The sequence below is a fragment of the Dysidea avara genome, chromosome 11 (genome assembly GCF_963678975.1).
Source record: "Dysidea avara chromosome 11, odDysAvar1.4, whole genome shotgun sequence".
NCBI lineage: Eukaryota > Metazoa > Porifera > Demospongiae > Dictyoceratida > Dysideidae > Dysidea > Dysidea avara.
In genome coordinates this window covers 6,405,459-6,430,549 of record NC_089282.1, presented here as the reverse complement: position 1 = coordinate 6,430,549, position 25,091 = coordinate 6,405,459, and the positions used below count along the sequence as shown (strand labels likewise).

The 25,091-nt window shown below is 37.9% G+C and overlaps 1 protein-coding gene across 2 annotated transcripts in view; it reads right to left on the bottom strand.

The window, feature by feature from the left end:
* Positions 1 to 25,091, bottom strand: part of LOC136238018 (uncharacterized) — a 41,291-nt gene that overhangs the window by 11,733 nt on the left and 4,467 nt on the right. Inside the window, exons 2-13 of one of the 2 annotated variants that reach the window (XM_066028327.1) lie at positions 11,374 to 11,556; positions 10,673 to 11,242; positions 10,453 to 10,590; positions 9,818 to 10,021; positions 9,568 to 9,705; positions 9,313 to 9,513; positions 2,671 to 2,811; positions 2,412 to 2,615; positions 2,141 to 2,278; positions 1,884 to 2,090; positions 636 to 1,214; positions 64 to 201 (exon numbers count right to left, since the gene is read on the bottom strand). In XM_066028327.1, coding sequence (XP_065884399.1) covers positions 64 to 201; positions 636 to 1,214; positions 1,884 to 2,090; positions 2,141 to 2,278; positions 2,412 to 2,615; positions 2,671 to 2,811; positions 9,313 to 9,513; positions 9,568 to 9,705; positions 9,818 to 10,021; positions 10,453 to 10,590; positions 10,673 to 11,242; positions 11,374 to 11,556 — 2,841 coding nt within the window. The remainder of the gene's footprint in view (positions 1 to 63; positions 202 to 635; positions 1,215 to 1,883; positions 2,091 to 2,140; positions 2,279 to 2,411; positions 2,616 to 2,670; positions 2,812 to 9,312; positions 9,514 to 9,567; positions 9,706 to 9,817; positions 10,022 to 10,452; positions 10,591 to 10,672; positions 11,243 to 11,373; positions 11,557 to 25,091) is intronic. The other variant, XM_066028328.1, reaches the window with a different exon arrangement.

Sequence of the window (25,091 nt, the reverse complement as noted above, 5' to 3'; positions counted from 1 at the left end):
ACAGGTGTATATACTCTCCTCAGCATATATATTATGTAATAATTTATTGTGTGCATTACTCACCAATAGTGGATTTATCAACTGTAAATACTTCTATGGTAAAGTCAACAGATAATGGAGTATTAAGAACTAGTTTAGGCTGAACTGGACCATTGTCTTCATTAATTCTGTACGTTTGCCGGCTGAACTGGATAGTGATAACTACATAACAACAATTAGTAGGAATTATACATTAATTCCATTAGCTACATGATCAATTAGTGATGCCATGATATGTCGTATATCATGATAATCGGGATAGAAACATTTCATGATAATCATGATAGAGAAAAAAAGTATATCGTGATATAAAAACACAAACGATTTAGTGAATAGTGACTTGATATTCGCAAAATATGAGGATATTTCTCTGGCAACATGTGGTGACGCATAATAAACAGGGTCAACTTTTTCACATCATTGTTATAAGAATAATATATTGACTGAATAAACCTTGTCCTGTGAAAATATTAACATATTCAATTCATTTAATATATCGTAACTATATTGTGGATATTGTGATTATTGTGATATTAAACTTTTCATATCGTGGAACCACTATGACCAATGAGCACTTAATCTAATAATCAACTCACATTGTCTACGGCAAAGCTGTTGGATGATTTTTTGTTCAACCTGTTGGATAGCCGTGACATCAGATTCATTTGTAAAGAATACCAGTGATGGAGAACTGGCAATCGCATTTAGCTCTTTAATACTAATGTCTCTACCAATCCCTGCAGCATAAACTTGGTAAATATTCTCTCTATGAAGTAGTTTAGCCTGTTGAATAGTTGCATCTCTATCAATGGATCTACCATCAGTTACAAATATAGCAATGTGAGGGAGTCCATCTCTCAGTCCCATCCTTCCATCTGTTGCACTTTGTCGTAGAAGTCTTATGGCGATATGTGTTCTAGTTGTCCCACGTCCTTGTGGAATAGTCTGAAGAGCTGGAATAAGTGTATCACTGCTTGTGTGATCCTGTAGGTTGAATATGATTTCGGCATTCCTAGTGAATCTTATTAGTCCGACCAAGCTTTTCTCCAAGCCAATATTAAGTGTTGAACTTATTCCAACAGTAAAGTTTCTTAATGCTGGCCATAAACCTTCACGTCTAATACTAAATGAACTATCCAGTAAGAAAACCAAATCTATTTCTCTGATTTCACATTCTGAAGATAAAGATGGTGTGTGCAGTAACATGAAACACTTGTGCACACACATGAACGTACTTGGTACATACGTGCATAGTACGTATGTATGTATGTATGTATTTAGACCATAGTACGGCTCATTTACAGGTCTACTAAATCACTTAGTCACCTGACATGCTCACTTAGTCACCTGACATGCTCACTTAGTCACCTACACATGTTCACTTAGTCACCCGCTCTCAAGCAATTTTGTACATGATAAATAATTAAACACGAAAGGCACACTGCAGTACTTGATAGTACTGTATTACTATTCTTCTCCATGTTCTGCAAATAATTCTGGACAACTAGTAGACTAAGTGGCGTATCCACTGTAGTTCTAGTTGTTACTCTGGTTACCAGTCGAATAATTATTTTTGTGGGTGCTGTAAGGATATCAAGAAGAAATCATTCTGCTGTTCTGCATTGCTCTTTCACCCCAAACTCATGCTGTGGCTATAAAGGTACGTATTTTAAACCATAGTCTAAATAAGTTAGACACCGCAACCAATGGGAACTAAATATAACTAGCTAATTGGCGAATAAAGTTTAATGAAATTCCTTTATTAACCTAGCACTAGTCATGCCAACCTATCACATTCAACTTACCTTAAGTTATAAAGCAAAATCCTTAATAATTTTGCTTACCATCATTATCCAAAATTACTAATCTGGATTGTACAAGATTACCAGTATCAACACGAGTGGGTAATGAATTGACATCAATTATTAGATTAAAATACTCTTCATTCTCTTCAGTGTCATCATCATTAATTGAAATATCAAATGACACACTGGTCACTCCAGCAGGAAATGTGACATTGTAAGGTCCAGAATTATAATCAACACCTACTCCTGTAACATGTTAGTGAAATTTACAATAGTACATCAAATGTCCCATTTACCAGTAGCTGATCCATTAATGTTGAATACTTGTACAGTAATATCAGTTGATGATGGGTTACTGAGAACTAGTACAGGTTGTGCTGGTCCATCGTTTTCATCAACACTGTACACTGACTGGTTGAAACTTACTGTGACAACTATGGAAAGAACAAAAATACACAGTTGTACATACAACCAGAGAGACAACTCTAAAATGATAGATACACACATATTCCTTCATTCTATTCCCTGACTATGGAATAACTTCATTACTATAACACATGATCTCACTCTCATTATCTATGATAGTCACTACAGTTTGATCAGGATCCGTAACAGTTATACGATTTGGAAGAGAGGATTGTTCAATAGTGAGATTAAATCTCTCGTCACTCTCCAGAATGTTGTCATCATTTATCGGAACATCAAAGGACACAGTGGTCACTCCAGCAGGAAATGTGATATTGTATGGTCCAGAATCATAATCAACACCTCCTGTAGCATGTTTAATTTATCAATTACATTGTTACAACAGCTATAAAACACTCACCGATAGCCAAGTTATCAATGTTAAACACTTGTACAGTAATATCAGTTGATGATGGATTACTGAGAACTAGTATAGGTTGTGCTGGTCCATCATTCTCTTGAATACTGTACACTGACTGGTTGAAGCTTACAAAAACTGAATCTATAATAAAAGTTCATGCAGAAAATGCATTGTTTAAATTGTAATACTTATACATACGTACTACGTCCAAATTTTAATATACAAGTATAAGGAAAAATTAGAAATTTTATATTTGAGTAGGGATCATAAAGCAAGGAAGCAAGCAGCGTTGTAAGTGGGTCAGTACTGTTGACCCGTTTTACCCACTGACCTGAATAGTAATCCAGATGGGACCCGGATCTGACCTGCATGTGACCTGGTTTAATTAAAATAGAGGCATGCCCCAAGACTAGATTAAAAGTCCTCAAGTTCCACTAGTCAGCCCCATATTTCTTTAATACTATAGAAAGGATTGTCTGCAAGAAGTGAGTAGCTACGTATTCTCAAGTGGGTGTGGCTCCACATACGTATTATCAAGTGGGTGTGGCTCCATGTAAGTTTACATAACACAGATTTGGTGATGCCATGCATGCCCACAGAACACAGCTAATACAATTCCAAAAAGTGGGTGTGGCTCTACATACCACACACAGACAGCAAAACATATTCCTGAATGGTGGGTGTGGCTCCACGTAAGTTTCTTGAGTGTTTACAACTGCATTTCCACCAATACAATCGAGCTTGTTAACTTATCGTCACACGTGGTCTCATCCGGGTCAGACCCAGATATTCAGTGAAGTGGATAAGACCCACTTGACTCAGACAAAATGTGACCCAAATGACCCGGATAATCCGGATGACTCGTCCCACTTACAACATTGGAAACAAAGGAAGTCATCTATACCTGCAGTTACACTACAATGGCGGATCCAGGATGGGGCATTTGAAGCAAATGCCACCCCTTTGTGGAGTTGCTAGCCATGCACTTATACTTCCTTTGATTGAATACTAAACCTTATGTCGGGCCAAGATCTCATAAAAATATATGCCTATATTTATTGCAGACTCACCTGAAAGTAAAGTCAAAATGACCAACCAGAATCTTCATCCGCACTAAGCGCCTCTAAAACAATAATCATTTCCTGGTGTTTGAGACATCCTATAGCTTTTTAATCAGTTTTTAAGATTTCACAGCCATCTGCAAAGGCCAATCTGGCAAAATCATACTACTAAGAGGTGACTTCAAAAATACAGCAATTATCAAGAGAATCTATTCTCTTCCAGCAGCCTCCTACAACTTAGCCTGTTTGTGCCCCTCCCTTACCAGCTCCTGGATCCGCCCCTGCACTAGTGGACATTTAATTCCTACTTCAGTCCAAATATAGAGTAGCTATCGTATAGCCTAAATATTTCGAGGGCGGAAATTTTCACTGATTTTGCAGTTTTGGGGGTTATCAGTGAAAATTTTATCCTTGAAATATTTAGACCTCCATATAGTCTAATACATTTTGGGAAAATGCACAAAAAATTTATTTTTAGCAACATTGCTCAACGTCGAAATGTTTGCCCCTCGAAACATTTAGGGTATATGGTATAGCTGTAGGTCTAGATGACCTTCCTTGCTTTTCATTTCCATGATCCCTACTTAAATATAAAATTCTAATTTCTCCTTATATTTATATACATTTTTCTGTAACAATCATTGGTGATCCACACATACCGCATCAAATGAAAGAACAATATCAGTCAGACTTTCCCGACTATAAATTACTGGAAAATTAGTTGATAGCTAGTCGTTTCAAACGGTACGATTGTACCATTTAAGTAGGGATCGTGGTGAATTTTTTGCGCACCACCCAAAATTCCGCCTTTAAAAATCATCTTACAGACATTGTATGCGGTGAAAATCACCATTACGGAATAGTACTAGTCCATATAATACATAAAACAGCATTAAATACAACAAAACACTTACAGGTGGCCGGATATAAAATTAAAAAAAAATTTCCCAAACTCCAATTTTAGTATCACTGCCTCACTCACTGACCACAGTCGCAAACCTAGAGCCCAATGAAGCAGCGCACAGTCACCATTTTACGCTACAACAACAAACTCACCAGTGGGATGTGCCTTTTGGGAGTGTACGCCCTGTGTGCCTTGCCTTTTCTTTTATCTTCAATCAGGCTGCTTGTCTTCTTCTTCATCCAACGAAACCATATCGAGGCGTTAATCCTCTATATCAACACTTTCTTCAAGCAGCATAATAGATGCCACAAAATTATTTAAGGAGCTCAGAGTATGCTACTGTACGGAGGTACTGGTACTCCACGGTAGGTCACAAGATCACACCCATTCTTTATTCTACGTATATCGATCTATTGATCAAGACCACGCCCCTTTTATGCTAGCTGTATTTGTGACCACTCACCTTCAAGTTGGTAGGTTGATTTGAGATACTCTAGTCTAATAATCGATCGAAACCACAATTAGCACACCTTTTTGGGCAAGCACACATCTTTTGCAGGCTGACTCGAGATACTCTAATACAGCAGTCACCCTAATAGAACAGTCACATGTTTATAGCCAGCTGTATGTTTTAACAAAGAAACTAAACAACCTAGTATATTAAAAATTATGAATTTAAAAATGAAGTAGGGATCCAAGCGATAAAAAGTAGTGAAACAAGAGATGAACAATGGTAGTTATTACAACATAGCTCAGTGGGAAATCCCTACTTTGGCATGGTATAGCAATTATTTCGTGTTCAATGACAAAGTAGGGATTTCTCACTGAGCTATGCTGTAATAATTACCATTGTTCATCTCCTGTTTCACTACTTTTTATCACTTGGATCCTACTTCATTTTAAATTCATAATTTTTAATATACTAGTTGTATTCAGTTGTATTATTCACATGATTTGTTGTCATTTGTTGCCATTTCGTTTCATTTCCAACTTTGTTCCACCCCTTATACAGCATTACAAATGAAGAACAATGTAAAAAGCACCCCTGCAATTTGTGATTAAACACGCACCCTGCATGATTATCAATTGCCGGGATGGCTATTTTGCTTTTTCAGGTATGTTCTACCTGTTATACAGTGTTACAAATAAAGAACAGGTGTCTGCAATCAATCCACTCACTATGGAAAGCCACCATGTGTTACAACAAATCAACACCTTCAAGCAGTGGGGAAAGGAATAGGACACATAGGATGACAAAGGTAAGTCCATGATGTATGCACTGTAGCTGCTGCTGTGGTTAGCAAAAAGGCATGTCTTGGGCTGAAGCGGCGTCGAACAGTGAAGGCCACTGGCACTGGATGCCAGTAGACCTTCAGCATACACTAGATTTTAAGGACTACTAATGTTTATAATGCATGTATCTTGTTGTATGCTGTAAAGCAAATAATAAATAAATAAATCAAGCTCATGACATTTTCATACAGTACGATAGTACCGTATAACCTAAATATTTCGAGGGGCAAATATTTCAAGGTTGAGCAATGTTGCTAAAAGTAAAAATTCTGCGGATTTGCAAACACTCCCAAAATGTATTAGACTATGTGGAGGTCTAAATATTTCGAGGCTAAAATTTTTGCTGATAACACCCAAAACCGCGAAATCAGCGAAAATTTCCCCCCTCGAAATATTTAGCCTATACAGTAAGAAATCATATGGTTTAGTGGATTTTTGCACCTCAAAAAACAGCCTTGCAATAAGTTTTACCCAAAAAAACTACCTGGAATGCATTAGTACTGTTATACTGATGCTGTACCTTGGGTAAACGAAGCGAAAGTCAAATGTTTCGATGTACAGTGAGTTTTAAAAATTTCAAAATTCACCTACATTTCGTCTGCCAGCCTGCCTGCTGTAAGACCTGGTAGCGCTATAGTCTCGTGCCCAGACTGCTTTTTTTTCTTTTTGCGTGGGGGCGGAGAAAAAAAGAAAGAAAAAAAAAGAAGCTTTCTGGGCACGTGACTAGTAGCGCTAGGTGTACGGCTCCAATTTCAGACAGTCAAGGTAATGACGTCGGATTCATGAATCTGTTGTTCCGATTACATTCTGTCCACTGCACCATGCTGTTTGCTTTCATCATTCATCCGCTTCTTTGTTCTTCTCGAAGAATAATTAATAACTGCAGTGCTTAATCCAAACGCAGGGGCGTAGGGAGGGGGGGCTCCGGGGGGTTCAGGAACCCCCCCCTGTAAAATTTAGACTTCTGCAAGCAGGATCCTAACACACCATTTAGTGTGGCAGGACAAAATAAGTGAGCAATATAGTGTAATGGCACAGCACAACAATTGATAAAACTTACATTCATCTCTCAGGGAAGGATTTACAGAGGTAACATGAGCCCTCTTCAAAACTTGTTAAAAGACCGATATACTCTAATAGAGCAGTCAGGTATATACTCTAATAGAGCAGTCAGGTATACTCTAATAGAACATGCATGTAAATATCCATGTCCATATGAAGTTTTTCAGACATTCCAACATTAAATGCAAAACTTAGCATGACCTTATACTGCTATAGCTTTGGTATGCAGTGTTTAAAGATATAGAGCTCCAGTAATTTATCACTTGTGTTATGCGAAATGAATTCATGCTATGCATATTTGTATAGTTATATTGTTTTGATTGTCATTTGTATCAGTGGATTCATGGCCCCTATACCACAGTGAGATATAACCATCACTTACAGATTACTATATGTGTCTCTATGTGTTATGCTGTCTGTTTCCACTAGGTGACTTTATCTAGTACTACCTTCATCCCAGGGGCACTTAATGCATCATAATTAATGTACTTTTTGCATAAAATATAGCAATTTGCTGAGTTTTAATTTATTAAAATATTGAAAGTCTCTCAGCGGCTGGGGGCTGCGCCCCCAGACCCCTGCTTCTAGTAACTCAATGCTGGTGCTGGAACCCCCCTTCAAAAAATCCTGGCTACGCCCCTGAAACGTGATTTAACAAAGTGTAAATATGTGTGCGTAAGATGAGGGTGAACGGGTGTAGTACCCAAGGAGTAGTCTCTAGCATTTATTAACGCTGGATAGCCGTCTTTTTGTGAGGAAGCTAGCTAATAATGTCTTTGAGGGACGGATCTACTTCAGGATCCAGACTTCTAGAAGCAAGGGTTCCACTCTAAAATATTAAATGGTGGACTCTCCAGCCATGTTTTAGTGTAAAATCATCAACATTTAGGCCATTAGAAATGCAGCTGAAGCCTTAATGCACCAATCAATGTAATCCCCGACTACCACTAATACGGGCTGAGGTGGGGGAAGGTGGGGATTTGCAAAACTGAAAATTACAAGGACTCCCTAGGAGGGTATTTGTACGGCCATGTGGCGTTGGTCTAGTGATGAGTTAGTTCGAGCATAGATAGTGTATTCTCCGTACGGAGAATACACTATCTATGGTTCGAGTGGATTCTAGGATGAACGTAATAGCTAGTACCCGAGACACTCCTTCCTAAACTGAAAGTATTGTCTGAGTGAATTTCTTTAGTGAAGACAAATCCCCACTATGTCGGGGAAATTTAGCGATCAATTCCCCCACCATCCCCGACCTTTCCTCACCTTCAGCCTGTACCGTATAGCCTATATAAATATTTTGAGGGGGAAAATTTTTGCTGATTTCGCGGTTTTGGGTGTTATCAGCGAAAATTTTAGCTTCAAAATATTTAGACCTCCATATAGTCTAATACATTTTGGGAGTGTTTGCAAATCCGCGAAAAATTTATTTTTAGCAACATTGCCCAACCTCGAAATATTTGCCCCTCGAAATATTTAGGCTATTCGGTATTTTTAAAAGACAAGACGATAATTATTTTTAGAGGCGCTTATTGCATACAAAGGTAAAAAGATAGCTGCTTCAAGTGATATTTATACTATTAGGCAAAAAGAGTATAATATAGCTAGCTAGCTAGACAAAATAAAGTAAACAAACTAGTTATTTAAAAAATTAAAAATTTCAAAAGGAAGTAGGCGTTGACATACATGCTACAAAAAGTAAGGAGACAAGCTCAAAAGTGTTACAGCTGAAATGAGAAATTATCCAGCAGTAAAAAGTAAGGAAACAAGAGTAGATGACTACTTGCTAAAATGAGACATACTTTAATCCCTACTTTTGGCTAATTTGATGGTCTCATTTCAAGATGCTAGCCAAAAGTAGGCATTAAAGTGAGTCTCATTAATTTAGCAAGTAGTCGTCTACTCTTGTTTCCTTACTTTTTTACTGCTGGATCATTTCTCATTTCAGTCATAACACTTTTGAGCTTGTTTCCTTACTTTTTGTAGCATGTATATCAACCCCGGCCCTACTTCCTTTTGAAATTTTTAATTTTTTAAATAGCTATTATAGTTGAACTGAAGGAATCAGCTAGTCAGTTAGTAGAAAATTAAATCAAGAATTTAAAAAAATCCATAGAAACATGTTGGAAGGATTAGGAGTTGCTCTGAAGGCATTTTTGGAGCTTACTACTGCCAAACTGTTTAAAAAGGAAAAGTGAGGTTGCTTCTGGGCGATATTGAAGGGCAAGGAAACCTAAAACTCCATGATTCCTACTATAAGACACTACCGTATTGTATGATACATAATCTAAGTAATACATATCCTCAGCACACATCACTCACTCTCATTATCAATGATGGTCACCACAGCTTGACTAGGGTCAGTAACAGTTACATGTCTTGGCAGAGATGATGGATCAATAGTGAGATTAAATACTTCGTCACTTTCTAATATATTATCATCTCTTATCGGAACATCAAAGGACACATTAGTCACTCCAGCAGGAAATGTGACAATGTATGGTCCAGTATAATGAATACCTCCTATGATGTATGCTATACTTAGCACAACACAAAATCTACATAATCATCTCTCACCAGTTGCAGATATTTGGGTGTTGATAATTTGAACAGTAATATCAGTTGGTGATGGGTCACTGAGAACAAGTGTTGGCTGAGTCATTCCATCACCCTCTCCAACAGTGTATGTTGATAGATTGAAATGCACCGAAATGTCTACCAACAAAAAACACACTGAAAGAAAACAGCTTTGTTATAAATATAGGTCCCCACAATATGTGTAGTTCAGCTACATGTGTAGTGCACAAGTACAATAAGACATCTTTACCATCATTGTCTCTGATTATGACAGTAGTTTGATCAATCTTCCCACGAGTGACATTCCTTGGTAATGAAGTGAGATTGATAACAAGATTAAACTTCTCCTTAATTTCTAGTCCTCTGTCATCATTTATTGGAACATCAAATGAAACTGTAGTCACTCCAGCAGGAAACGTGACACTGTAAGGTCCAGATGTGTAATCATCCCCGCCTATATATGTTATTAGTATATAAGATCCTACTCTTGTATACTACTGTGAAAGGATGTATTGTGAAGTTATGATATAATGAAAAGATGTTCTGATTTGTGATGTATAAGAAGCCATTGAATTACAAGAACAGTTAGCACTTGCAACGCTCATATTCTCAAATGGCCTGGCAAGGAGTTGTTGACACCCACAAAGAAATGTTTGAGAAATGCTCAGTTTAACTGCTAGCAATGTTACTAGGCATGTGTTCAACTGATTAGAATGTTCAATCATTAAGAGAAACAGACGAACTCAAAAGCGTCACATCATAACTTTATGATACACCCTTCTACAGGGGTATATGAGTGCAGGATACTCTCCTCAGTATATGTATTATGAACTCTTGATAAGATGTATAATGCTACCACAGTAATATACTGTGTGTATTACTCACTAATAGCAGATTTATCAACTGTAAATACTTCTACGGTAAAGTCAACAGATAATGGAGTATTAAGAACTAGTGTAGGCTGAACTGGACCATTGTCTTCAATAATTCTGTATGTTGGCCGGCTGAACTGAATAGTGATAACTATATAACAACAATTAGTAAGAATTATGGATACATTCTATAATACATGACCAATGAGCACTTAATTTAATAATCAACTCACATTGTCTACGGCAAAGCTGTTGGGTGATTTTTTGTTCAACTTGTTGGATAGCCATGACATCAAATTCATTTGTAAAGAATACTAGTGATGGAGAACTGGCAATTGCATTTAGCTCTTTAATACTAATGTCTCTACCAATCCCTGCAGCATAAACTTGGTAAATATTCTCTCTATGAAGTAGTTTAGCCTGTTGAATAGTTGCATCTCTATCAATGGATCTACTATCAGTTACAAATATAGCAATGTGAGGGCGTCCTTCTCTCAGTCCCATCCTTCCATCTGTTGCACTTTGTCGTAGAAGTCTTAAGGCGACATTTGTTCTAATTATCCCATTCCCTTGTGGAACACTCTGAAGAGCTGGAATAAGGGTATCGTTACTTGTGTGCTCCTGTAGGTTAAATATGATTTCTGCCCTCCTTGTGAATCTTATTAGTCCAACCAAACTTTGGTCTAAGCCAATACGAAGTGTTGAACTTATTCTAACAGCAAAGTCTCTTAATGCTGGCCATAAACCTTCACTAAATGAACTATCCAGTAAGAAGACCAAGTCTACACCTTCAATTTTACATTCTGAAGATAAAGATGATGTGTGTAGTAATATGAAACACTTATATATACATGTACACACATCACATGTGTCTGTACGCATGTGTGTACATAGCTATGTACCTGTTGTGTATGTAGCTATAGGTATAACAAACCTGAACATTCCACAACAGTTGGACAAGGAGGTATTGTACATGTCACATTACTGGTCACTGAACATGTTTGGTTGCTAGCACATCCACCATTATCAACATCACAAGATGGATCACAGTTTGTTTCATTAGATGGTTCATGAAGTTTACATACTGATCCTCTTGGGCAGACAACTTCATGACATTCTGTGTGAAATAAATATACCACTGTTGTATTTTTCCTGTCATTGCAATCTAATTAGGCACGCGTACATTATGCTGGAATAATTTTTGGAATAATTGGTGGTAAAAAGAATCAGGAATAATTACAGAATAATAGGGTGATATTCAGGAATAATTAATTAGATTTCACACCACAGAAAAGTTCGTAAAGGAACATCCACAATCATTGCTAGCACAAAATCGAGCAAAAAGATCAACATACTCTAATAGAGCAGTCACTTACCCTAATAGAACAGTCAGATAAGTTAATTAGTTGTGACTGCTCTATTAGAGTATCTCGACCTTTGGTATAGTTTTTATGCTTGCAAGTGGTTATATTTTCAGCTGCAGAAGAATATCCATTTGACTTTTACAATTCCAGGAAGGGATATTTGGGAATAATTTTGGGAATAATAGGTGAACAAAAAAAGAATTCCCAGAAAGAATAATAGGTAATTTAAAAAGCATAATGTACTCAAGCCTAAATCTAATCCATACCCTATACCTAACAGATAACATACTAGTTGCCTAATCCCAGGGGCACTGTTCCTAACCCTGCAAGTGTGTTTCTTAACCATAGGGACAAATTCCTAATGTTTATATAACAAATGACCGGCTAATGCCGGTAAAGTATCCATTCTACTGTAGGTTGTAAACCAGTAGTCTGGAGCAATATCCACCTCAAAATAAATATTCAGTTGCACCATGACTGGTGATATTAACTTCGTAAATATACCATCATAGCTAATAGCTACCTGGTTGCATGCTTGCCACAGCAAACATCATCATTATAGATTTCTAAATAGTTACCTAAATGACTAGTGTAGCTATATTAGGCCATGAAAAATTAATTATATGTTTCTGGTTTCCTTCCTGATCACTTTTGCTGAATGAATCATGCAATCACCATACAAGTAATTTATAATTATTTTATCATCTGTTGAAAAGTTTTCATGTTTTGTAAACACTCTTTTCTTTAATATAAGATGCACTACAACTTAAGTTTATTTTCCCCTATAATTTCACTGTACTGCTACTGGTATGTCAAATGTAGTGTACCACATCAAAAAGTTGCAAAAAAATTCTTTTAGGGAGGAATTAGGACCAGATACATATAGCTACTTTGCATGGCCTTAACGCACCTTTCTAATTGGCAGGGTGCTTTATCAATTACAGTTTCGTATGTGCCTAATTTCAGTACCAAGAAAATGAAGCTGTCCTGAGTAGCCTTGAAGCATGATGTCTTCTGTGTAGTTTCGTCCTCAAAAACCCCATTAATGTTTTTGTTTATCAATTAGAGATTATAAGCCCCCTCTCGAAAAAAAGGGGCGCTTATAATTTCTTATCGATTAGCGCCACCCCTGGCGAGGACAATAGTCATGCTATGATATTTATCAGTGGTGTATCTAGACTTTCCCTATTGGTAGGGCACAGCTAGGGTACTGTATATATATCTAATCAAAAACAGCCAAGCTGTAAAAAAGGTGCGGCCCCCATAAAGGCCATGGTGAAAAAAGATGTGAAATCCAAGGTGGCGGCCACGAAATGGCTGTGATGGTAGGTTAATGATTACATTTTAATAACAACAATTCAGGTGAATTTGGTGCCAAGACCAAGCGGCACAAAATTCACCTGAATTGCCGTTATTAAAATGTAACCATTAACCTACCATCACAGCCATTTCTTGGCCGCCACCTTGGATTTCACATCTTTTTTCACCATGGCCTTTATGGGGGCCACACTTTTTTTTACAGCTTGGCTGTTTTTGATTAGATATCACTTTTTTTTGTATTTGTATACTGCAAAGCCGGCCTATGGCTGGCTTTGGGGCTTTTTTAACCCACGTGTTTTTTTTCTTTACCACAGGAAGAAGAAAAGAACTTAAAGAAGATTTGTAATACTTCAATTATTTTTGATTTTATTAGTAATTATACAAATTATATACATATATTTATTACATGCTCATTATTCCCCACAGGATTTTTTTTGCAGCTGATCTCTCTACTGGGTGACTTGAAACGTAGCTGAACTATATACAGGATGGTTTCTTTGTAGCTGAACTCTCTGTAACAGGTGATTTGTTTGCAGCTAAACTCTCTACATGGTGGTGTCTTTATAGCCGAACTCTCTACATGATGGTTTCTTTGTAGCTGAACTCTCTATAAGGTGACTTCGTCTAGCTGAACTCTCTACAGGGTGATTTCTTTGTAGCTGAACTCTCTGCAGGGTGATTTGTTTGCAGCTGAACTCTCTACATGATGGTTTCTTTGTAGCTGAACTCTCTACAAGGTGACTTCGTCCAGTTGATCTCTCTACGCGGTGATTTGTTTCTAGCTGAACTCTCTACAGGTGAATTGTTTGCAGCTAAACTCTCTACATGGTGGTTTCTTTGTAGCTGAACTCTCTACAAGGTAACTTCTTCTCTACAGGGTGATTTGTTGTAGTTGAATTCTCTACAAGGTGGTTTGTATGAGGCTGAACTCTCTACATGGCGGTTTCTTTGTAGCTGAACTCTCTACAGAGTGATTTGTTTGCAGCTGAACTCTCTACATGATGGTTTCTTTGTAACTGAACACTCTACAAGGTGACTTCTTCTAGCTAATCTTTCTACAGGGTGAATTGTTGTAGCTGAACTATCTACAAGGTAACTTCTTCTAGCTGATCTCTATACAGGGTGATTTGTTTGTAGTTGAATTCTGTACAGGTGGTTTCTTTGTAGCTGAACTCTGTACATGATGGTTTCTTTGTAGCTAAACTCTTTACAAGGTGACTTCTTCTAGCTGAACTCTCTACGGGGTAATTTCTTTGTAGCTGAACTCTCTATATGATGGTTTCTTTGTAAATGAACTCTCTACAAGGTGAATTCTTCTACCTGATCTCTCTACAGGGTGATTTGTTTGTAACTGAACTCTGTACAAGTGCGTTTTTGTGGGTGATCTCACTGCAGGTTGATTTGTTTGTAGCTGAACTCACTAAAGGGTGATTTTGCTTGTAGCTGAACTCCTTGCATTGTATCTAGTTTCTAGCTGATCTCTCTACAGGATGATTTGTTTGTAGCTGATCTCTCTACAAGTTGATTTGTGTGTAGCTGATCTCTCTGCAGGTTGATTAATTTGCAGCCGATCTCTCTACAAGGTAATTTGTTTGTAGCTGAACTGTCTATAAAGTGATTTATTTGTAGCTGATCTCTCTGCAGGTTGATTTGTTTTAGCTGAACTCTCTACAGGGTGATTTACTTGTAGCTGAACTCCTTACATTGTGACTAGTTTCTAGCTGATCTCTCTACAGGGTGATTTGTTTGTAGCTGATCTCTCTACAAGTTGATTTGTGTGTAGCTGATCTTTCTACTGGTTGATTTGTTTGTAGCCGATCTCTCTACAGGGTAATTTGTTTGTAGCTGAACTCTGTACAAGGTGCTTTTTTGTAGGTGATCTCGCTGCAGGTTGATTTGTTTGTAGCTGAACTCACTAAAGGGTGATTTGCTTGTAGCTGAACTCCTTACATTGTGTCCAGTTTTTAGCTGATCTCTCTACAGAGTGATTTGTTTGTAGCTGAACTCTCTATAAGGTGATTTATGTGTAGCTGAACTCCTTACATTGTGTGTAGTTTCTAGCTGATCTCTCTACAGGGTGATTTGTTTGTAATTGATCTCTCTACAAGTTGATTTGTGTGTAGCTGATCTCTCTGCAGGTTGATTTGTTTGTAGCCGATCTCTCTATAGGGTAATTTGTTTGTAGCTGAACTCTCTATAAGGTGATTTGTTTGTAGTTGATCTCTCTGCAGGTTGATTTGTTTTAGCTGAACTCTCTACAGGCTGATTTGTTTGTAGCCAATCTCTCTACAGGGTAATTTGTTTGTAGCTGAACTCTCTACAAGTTGATTTGTGTGTAGCTGATCTCTCTGCAGGTTGATTTGCTTGTAGCCGATCTCTCTACAGGGCAATTTGTTTGTAGCTGATCTCTCTACAGGGTGATTTTTTTTGTAGCTGACCTCTCTTCAGGGTGATTTGTTTCTAGCTGATCTCTCTACAGGGTGATTTTTTGTAGCTGACCTCTCTTCAGGGTGATTTGTTTCTACCTGATTGCTCTACAGGTTGGTTTGTTTGTAGATGAACTCTCTACAGGGTAATTTGCTTGTAGCTGAACTCCTTACTTTGTGTCTAGTTTGTAGCTGATCTCTCTACAGGGTGATTTGTTTGTAGCTGCTGAACTCCTTACATTGTGTGTAGTTTCTAGCTGATCTCTCTACAGGGTGATTTGTTTGTAGCTGATCTCTCTACAAGTTGATTTGTGTGTATATAGCTGATCTCTCTGCAGGTTGATTTGTTTGTAGCTGATCTCTCTACAGGTAATCTGTTTGTAGCTGAACTCTCTATAAGGTGATTTGTTTGTAGCTGATCTCTCTGCAGGTTGATTTGTTTTAGCTGAACTCTCTACAGGGTGATTGCTTGTAGCTGAACTCCTTACATTGTGTCTAGTTTCTAGCTGATGTCTCTACAGGGTGATTTTTTGTAGCTGAACTCTCTTCAGGGTGATTTGTTTCTAGCTGATCTCTCTACAGGTAGATTTGTGTTGATTTGTTCATTGCTGATCGCTCTAAAGGTAATTGATTTGTTGCAGTTGAACACCCTGCAAAGTGTTTTGTTTGTAGCTGATCACTCTAAAGGGTAATTTGTTTGTAGCTGAACTCTCTCCACAGTGACTTGTGTGTAGCTGAAGTCTGTGTAACTGAATTCTCTAGAGAGTGACTTAATTGTAGCTGAATTCTCTACACAGTGCATGACTTGTTTATAGCTGAACTTTCTTCAGTGTGACTTGTAATGTTCTGAATCTCTATAGTGGTGTATTTGCTTAACTCTCCACATAGTGACTGTCTTCTTGCTGAACTGTCTATAAGATTAACTGTTTGCAGCTGAACTCCCTACACAATAACTTGTGATGTAATAAAATTCTATAATGGAGTAAATAAATTAGCCGAATGCTCTATTAGGGTGACTGTTCTATTAGAGTATCTCGATCTCGCATTTGCTACACGGAGTTGGCTTTCGAATCATAACTCAGTGGTTTGTAATCCGATTCTTCTGTACTACTGCAAGGACTTTCTATGAAGATTATTCCAGCTATACACCGATTTTCAGCTCATTGCTCTAATCGGTTTGCCTAGTAGGCGTGAAAACTAATACTTTTTTATTCATAAAAATCGATCGCGTAATTGTGACACAGGTTGGGTTTTGTGTCATATCTCCGTGGTCTTTATCTCGATTCCTTTCAAACCACCAAAAGGCACTCCTACGATGGTTACTCCATCTACATAGCAATTTTCAACTCATTCCATGAAGCGGTTTACCCTGTAGGCGTGACAACAAATCGATCTTGTTTTACGCGAATAATCGGTCATAACTCCTGAACCATTCATCGGATTTGTACCAAATTTGATGCTAGGATTCACCTTTGGACTCCCTTTCTGTGTGCCAAATTTCAAGGCGATCGGAGTACGCGTTTGCTTGTTATAGCGATTTTTGCAAGTGTGTGAAAAGACGAAGAAGAAAAAACGAAGAAAAAAAACGAAATATTGGCAGCTCGTATCTCGGAAATGGCTGGAGCGATTTCCTTCAAATTTGGAATGTAGACTCCCTTGGCTGGCGGGAAACTGTGTAGCAAATTTGGTTCCAATCAGATAAGTGATCACCGAGATACAAAGGTGTGAAAATGACGTTTTCGTTCTTCCTGTCAATATACTCACGGTGTGGCGCGCCGGCTTCTTTGGCGAAAAAATTTGAATTTCATCTGCTACAAAACGGCATCTGAGGCCATTTCAGCTACAAAAAACATGATTTTAGATTTTTCATGAAGTAGATTTATAGCTATATTTCACCTGTTCAGATTGTACAGTAACACTAAAAACAAGACAACACTACACCTATACCTGATGAAATCTTACAAGGATCTATAGATGTGAACTACAAGAACACTAGGAAGACACGTCCTTATCAATATCACCAACAAGTGATTTAATCACGTGCTCAATCGATGGTAGAATCGTCGTAATTTATTGGCTTCGTGCATAGATTCTAGAGGCGCGTAACTAGAATCTATGCTTCATGACAGCTCGATACTAATTTGGTGAGTAATTTAGTATATAATAACTAATTTCACTTGTTATATAATGCAATGATCCATGAAAAGTTGGTGATTGTGGGTTTAGTAATATTCAGTTTGGCATAGCTAGGCCCTACAAAGCCCTGCCGTAGATATGTCACTGATATTAATAAGATCAGTACGAGATCCTTCGCCATTGGTCACTCCTACATGGCGCATTGCTATCGAAACTAGGTGACCAGTGTGTTATTTTTATTTTTTTTTTTATTTAATGCTTTATGGTGAAAAGTGACACCAAAGGTCTGATGTTTATTTTGTAGTTTTGCGGTAGATACTAGATCGGATAGTGTAACGACCTGACGATCAATTAATAAGTTATTGTGTCAGTACCTAGCTAGGTAACTGATTGATGCCATCCGTTGTATAATCACCAGCTTCCATTGTACATTATCAATTCTCTCGTCAATTCTGCAAACAGGGGCGTATCCAGGATTTTTAAAAGGATTTCAATGGTAGTGAGTTATATCAAGAGTTAATCCACTATTATTAACTCTTGGTTATATGCATAGATATTGGGGTCTGCACGGCAAAAAATACTTTCTTATAATGAGAGATAGCATGCTTATTAATAGTGAATATGTTCTTAAGTGCAAACATAACTTATTATTTTAAGTGGTGTCAGGCTAAAATAAGATTATGTGCTTTCTAAAATTTAGTATGCTTTATTTACCATAAGTTTAAGCGCTTAATTTAAACTTTAAAATTTATGATTAAGGCCCCTATTTGGTAATTATTAGTTTCTCATCCACCGCCCGCATCCTTCTTAGGCCACCCGCATGGTAAGCCATTATTTACTCTGTGCAAGCTCAGAAGAACAGGTGATACCAAACCATCAGGGCGTGCGCCTGGTTTACTGATGTGTGTGTGTACCTATCTTTTTTATTTTTATTATTTTTAGGTAGATATAAAGAAAATAAGATTAGAACATACAAATAAACAGTTAAACAATTCAATCAAAAACTGAGTCTCTGATTGCACCAAGGCCACAGGAGTACTTTTGATGTAACAACCTTGTGAAGATCGTGCTCCTCTAATGCATTGGATTGCTGAACGCAGTAAACAAAATGGCAATCTACATCTAATCCATCCTAGTACTGTGGCATAAGGGTCATTCCATTTGTCAGACAATAAACTCGCCAATCACTTGTAAAAAACACTGGCTTCATGGCCCATTCCCCCGGAAGCAGAGAACACTAGAGGGGTAAAAGAACTGTGTTCTACTTCACGGATTCGCAACTCATAAGCTCTCTTTGTTATTTTGTGTTTCCTGTAACATGACTGAATGGTGGTTCCACTGTTGGATGGTGCAAGTGGGTTAAAAACTCTGATGTCCGTATAACATTTTTCATAACGACCACCTCAAAATCCATTCATGGAAATGTCCAAGCGTGCGCCATCCTGAGTGTTGGCTGTCTTCTGTTGAAACCTTCATCTAGAGGCTGCAGATGAAGCTCAACCTCCACATCATGGCACACTTCAGATAATAATTCAGCTGTGATATCCCTCACTTCGTTGTGGCGTATTGAAGGGAATCCACCCTTTGGACAAGATAGGGCATGATCAACAGAAAAGTTGGTACCACACGCACAGTGGGAAGGTGTACGAGAGGACATCCAGCCATACCTCAAAGCAAGGGAATCTTGAAAGGCAGTCTTGTGTAGGGAGAAACCATGTTCCTGCACAGGTAGGGCAGTAAGCCAGCTAGAAGCACCCTTTTCCTGTGCTAAAGTAACAGCCCTCTGAAGAGTGGGAGTAAGCTTAGAGAACAGTTCCTTAGAAAGAGTGGACAAATTGATAGTCTTGGATTGTTTAATTTCAAGCTTACGGGAGTACAGACTACAACGAGTATCGGCAGTATAGCTGAAATTCTGTCATAATGTGTACCTATCTACCTATCTATGTTTGTCTGTACGCACCCACGTGAGCAAAATCGTTTAATAACGGTAAAAGCAGCTTTTACGTAAGAATTAAAAGTGAAATTAAGTCTGTAGTAAACTTCTGCACAGGTGAACTTTGCTCTGAGGTAGTTTCTTTTCGGCGGACTGAAATACGGGTGTGGTGACTTTCCTCAGACTACCTTCCCCTTGAGGTTTTCAGGCATTTAGCAACTGAAAAACAACGGTGCAGGCCTCGTATACTACCAGGAATAGCCTATCGCTTCGAGTTGAAAGGGGGTGTATCCCTTATGTACGCAAACGAAAATGAAGAGCAGCTTTGAGGCTTTGTCGAGAGAATTTGTGGGAAAAAATACATTAGTCACACTATAAAACAGTTTAGAAGATAGCTACACTTAGGGAGAGATTTTCTACAACTTCATGAGCATGATTATTCCATCCTGTTGACTGCTAGGAAGCAACTCTCTTCTTTGCCAACTACTAGGTCTCTCTATGTGAGAGCTAAGAATCAACTGCTCATTGAAGTCAAGTCCACCTCTGAGGATCATCTTCAAACACTTTCTGTCCAGTCCAAATTTGCAGACTCTGCTGAACTTGAGACCTCCTGTAGAACCTGGCACCGATTATTGTCCAGTCTCCATCCTGGCCAATTGTCATTTCTTTTACGGGCAGCTTCTGACACGTTACCAACTGTGATGAATTTGCAGCGGTGGAAAATTCAGTGCAGTGCAAAATGTATTCTTTGTGATTCTTCGCATCCCACCACTGCTCATGTCTTAAGTGGCTGTCCAACTGCATTATCTCAGGATAGGTACACTTATCGACATGACTTGGTACTTCAGTCTTTGGTCACCTACTTTGTCAAAATGTTTACCAATTTGCCATTTATTCGTGTCTATGCTGACCTTCCCAATTTGCGAGCCAGTGAGTCACCTTTGTCTACTATTCCAACAAGGGTGATGGTGACCCCTTTTAGACCGGACATTGTTATACACAATACCATCGCTTCCGGTTTGTTGTTATTTGAACTGACATGTCCATTAGACGGTACCCACCATCTTAGAGAAGCTAGATCTCGTAAGCAAGATAAAATTGAGTACCACCAAATACTATCGAAACTAGATCGGCTAGATATTACCAACTATTATGAGACCCTTGAGATCAGTGTGCTAGGGCATTACCATCAATATTCTGTTACCAACACTTACAATGCACTCCGTTTTGTTGACCAAATCCTCAGTGAGACAACTACTAGATGATGCCTCAAAGGTGTGTGTTGCAGCATCCCAGAGAATTTTTATGGCGAGAGATTGCAGGGAGTGGCTGTGTCCAACCTAGTACTTGTGTAATTATTGTAGTCCTAATTTTTACTTGTGTGTTATACATGTAGTTACTGTATAGCCTTATATATCTGTAGGTCATTTTTTTTCCACCCTTTCCATGCCCACACTGGGTTCATTTGTAAACCAGTATTTTGTGGTCGCATGAAACCGAGGTTTTTTTTGTGGATTTGTATGTCTTCTCATTATTTATTAATAATGGTCTCAATCAATCATTCTGTGCGTAATATGTTGGTAAAAGCGGTTTGTTTAACAAACGCTTTCCTTAGCAGTGCATAGCAACATAATTGAGCGAATTACGGATATTTCATGAATTACGAAATACAAGAATTAGCTAATTGTTAGTGATATAACCCATAGTGTACTAGCTTTCAATATCTCAGGTGGCTGCAGTACTGCAGGGGGGACGTCATCGCAACGTCCGGCTTGGTTACCCACAATCGATGTTAGAAACCTGGCCTTTATAAGTATTACAGCTGTCTTATGAGACTCTCCCCACCTACTAGGTGAGTGGTACATAACAGTTATACAATGTGCACTCGTGCTCTGCCTGTATAAACGCACTTGCCTTCGGGCCTGACGGCCCTCAGGCTCGTGCATTTATATCAGGCAGAGCACTCGTGGCCGTTGTATAACTATATAATATATAGTTGGTTAATTCATAGTAGCATATACTGTCTATAGTTAATTCCAGCTAGCTGCATGGCGCCTGGTTTTTAGAAGTAACACAACATCAACTTGTTTACATTGAAACTAGATGGCGTTTTAAAAATTAGCGCTACAGTGCACTATGTATAGTCGTTTTCCTTGGCAAATTATTGCAGTGGATTCTGTTTTTCAACAGTCAACTGAAATCCCGCTATGATTAAGTTGATAGAGCATGATTGCAGCTAAAAACCAATCAGTGTAAATTTGTGCGAGGAAAGAAAGACGATCTGGACAAGGTCTGTAAATTAGTGTATAAATACTATAATGACCTAATGGTAATGCTCTCCCGCCCGTATTATAATAATTAGAAAGACTGGATGAGAAACTAATAATCACCAAATAGGGGCCTAAAATAAGATTAAATATACCACTTTGACACCTCAGATCAAAGGAAACCACAGGGTTATATATCATATATTGCCCTGACCACAGGGTAATATCTAGGGCAATATCATGATATAGCCCTGACCACTACTGCCTTTGATGCTGAGGCAGCTACAAAGCATCAGTTCCCTTTGATTATTTATATAGAGATGCTTAAAGGTTTGCATTGTGGGTTTGAATTAGAGCTGCTTAAAGTTTTGCATTGTGGGTTTGAGTTAAACATGTTGATATAGTTAGGAGCATTGTTGTGAAGTAGTGAGTCAGCATTGCATAGTTCAGTTACTAGGCATCACTAAATAACCGTTTTTGCAATGTGGGGATTGTTTTTCTATAGAGTATATTTCAACTGCATGAAAAGATGCCTCAAACATTCACAACCTATATGTCTAAGTGTTTATTTTAGCACCTTAGATAACTTTATTCATCCACAAAGTGGTTATTTGGTTTAAAATGGTATCACTACAACCAGTGAAACCCACAATCATTTTTTTTGTGCCCACAATTTAAACCCACAATCGATTTTTGCAAACCTCTGTATAAAAGTAATGTGGTGAATGCAGGTTTGTCTGCGGCCCTCGGGCTTGGGCATATATATCATGCAAATCTCGGGCTTGGGCATATATATCAGGCAAATCCCTTGTAAAAATAAACTTTCATAACTAGTGAGGTGGGTTAACTGAAAATTGCATAACAATTGTGCATTTAGTGATAAAAGCACCAAATTTGGCACAGAGGTAGAGGATCACTTACAAACAAATCTGGATATTGGTCCATTGCAGACCATGCCCCCCTGATAGGTTCCGCTCACTCACTCGCACCAACAAAATATTAATGTTTAATTACACAATAAACAAAGAAAATGACAAGCTGAACACAACTCTCTGCCATATTATAACAGAATTACACTAATTTCATCTATTTGGTATAACAGACATGGCCAAAATGCACTCTGTGTGTAGTATATCTGCTGAGAACACTGTTGTGACAGTATAGCTATGAACGACTACATTATTAGACTCTCATCAGTTGTGAACTCATTTGATGTTTATGCAATCATGTAGATGCTCTCATATATACTTTAATTCATTGAAGAAGTGTTAAAGGTAGGAAAACATACTGTACACACTAGGAAATATATGACCAGATTTGCGAAAGGCATCTTTTTCATGCAAGTATCATGTTTACTAAGCCCATAACCAGGATTCTTAGCAGGACCCTTTTCTTTTCAGTGTATAGTGCATGTTTCTGAAACACATTTTACATAGAAAGCATGCAAAGGCTAATGAGTGTGGGGAAATGCTCTATAGAAAGTTTTTTTTACACTTTAATGACTAAATATTTTAATTCAGCAATTTTTGTTGAATTGTTAATTAAAGTTGAGAATAACTGACTATAATATCGAATATTTCATTGCTCTGTTACAGTACTAGTGCAATGTACTAGTAAATTTTAACAGAGGGCGGTTTGTCCGAGGTCATCAAATCCCCTCTAAATATTGGCCTGTAGCAGTGAAGATTAACCCACTGGAAAATCCTGAAAAAGGTTTACCTTTCCCAAACATATGCATTTGACCAGTTATCTTTAAGTGCTCGTGCAAGGTTGATGGTATTATTGTCACTATACAACTCACAGGCTTGGGTGTGGGCCTTCGCCAGGCCGATATTTTCCTCAAAATTAATGCCATTAAAATACCTCTCTTCTGAGCTCTTACATTGGTAAACGGATCTGAAGACACTATAGTGACTGTGGTAGTGAATAAGGGACCAAAATATTAATAAATTTTATACGGTCAGAACTGTTTCCTTGTATACATTATGTTCGCCAGATATACCTGTTTCACATCAAATTTAATGTAGTTAGTTACCAGCACAAACAATGATGTCATCCACCATGCACGTGCAGCCAAAATCGATCATAACTGACCTATATTTTGGGAGCTAAATCTTTTTGGGAGTTTCCAGTGAGTTGTCAGAAAGAATCTGTTCTCCTCCCTGCTAGTCTTAGTTAGTAAGCATTATACTATTTTTTGAAGGTCCCAATCTTAAAGATACATATTAAGACACAAACCCTGCAGCAGTATCCATTGTCCAACTGTTCAAATTTATTTCGTGACACTGATTCCAGGTTTTTTTGGGTGTGGTCAGCATGGAATACCTGAAATGCACTGCCAGAGCTTACAACTGCACTGTTACTATTGTATCATACACCAAATGATCCAATGGAAAATGGTGTACACATATTCAGAGGTTTTATCATCCTGTTGAAAGGTTTCTCACAAGACATATGCTGTATTGCTATCATTGTTTTACTACTTTTATCTCTTGGATTCCTACTTCCATTGTTACATTTTAGAGCTGTTGTACTTTTTAAAAAAACTGAAATGTGCCATTTTGTTCATATTATTCTTAATAATACAAATATATACACAAAACATTGGAATTTTCAACTGGAGTTGAAAATTCCAATATTTTGTGTACTTGTTTGTTTACATTTTTGTAAAATAAAATTATTGTGACTGATGAACCCACGCATACTGCATCAAAAGAAAGAAATGGCACTGTGCTCCTCCAGCTATCAATTATCATCTGAAAAGTGAAGTATCCATTATGCTTTGTTGTCAGCTATGTTCAACACGTTACACAGCATTACGAATCAAGAACTGTTCGAAAAGCACCTATGCAATCAAAGTATATAGCCACAATGAAAAATATGGAAAATTTCTGTTACAAAGGGAAACCACCTTGCACTACCGCCAAATCGACACCTTTTGCTATCAGCAAAGATGAATGGGACACAAAAAAGGACACTGGTAAGTCCCAGAAGAGGTTGTTCTTGTGAGCTATACACTTAATTGCATTATTTGATTTGGTATTTCACGTGATCCTCAATAGCCGCAATACAAAACTGAAAAACTGTGGGGATCGCTGGGGATTGTTAGATATTCAGATCATGCTTCAAGGCAATTTATTTGTTTTGCAATTAGTGCTTGAATTCTGGGTGAAATTAATAAGTTGTGGTTTGGTGTACACTACTTC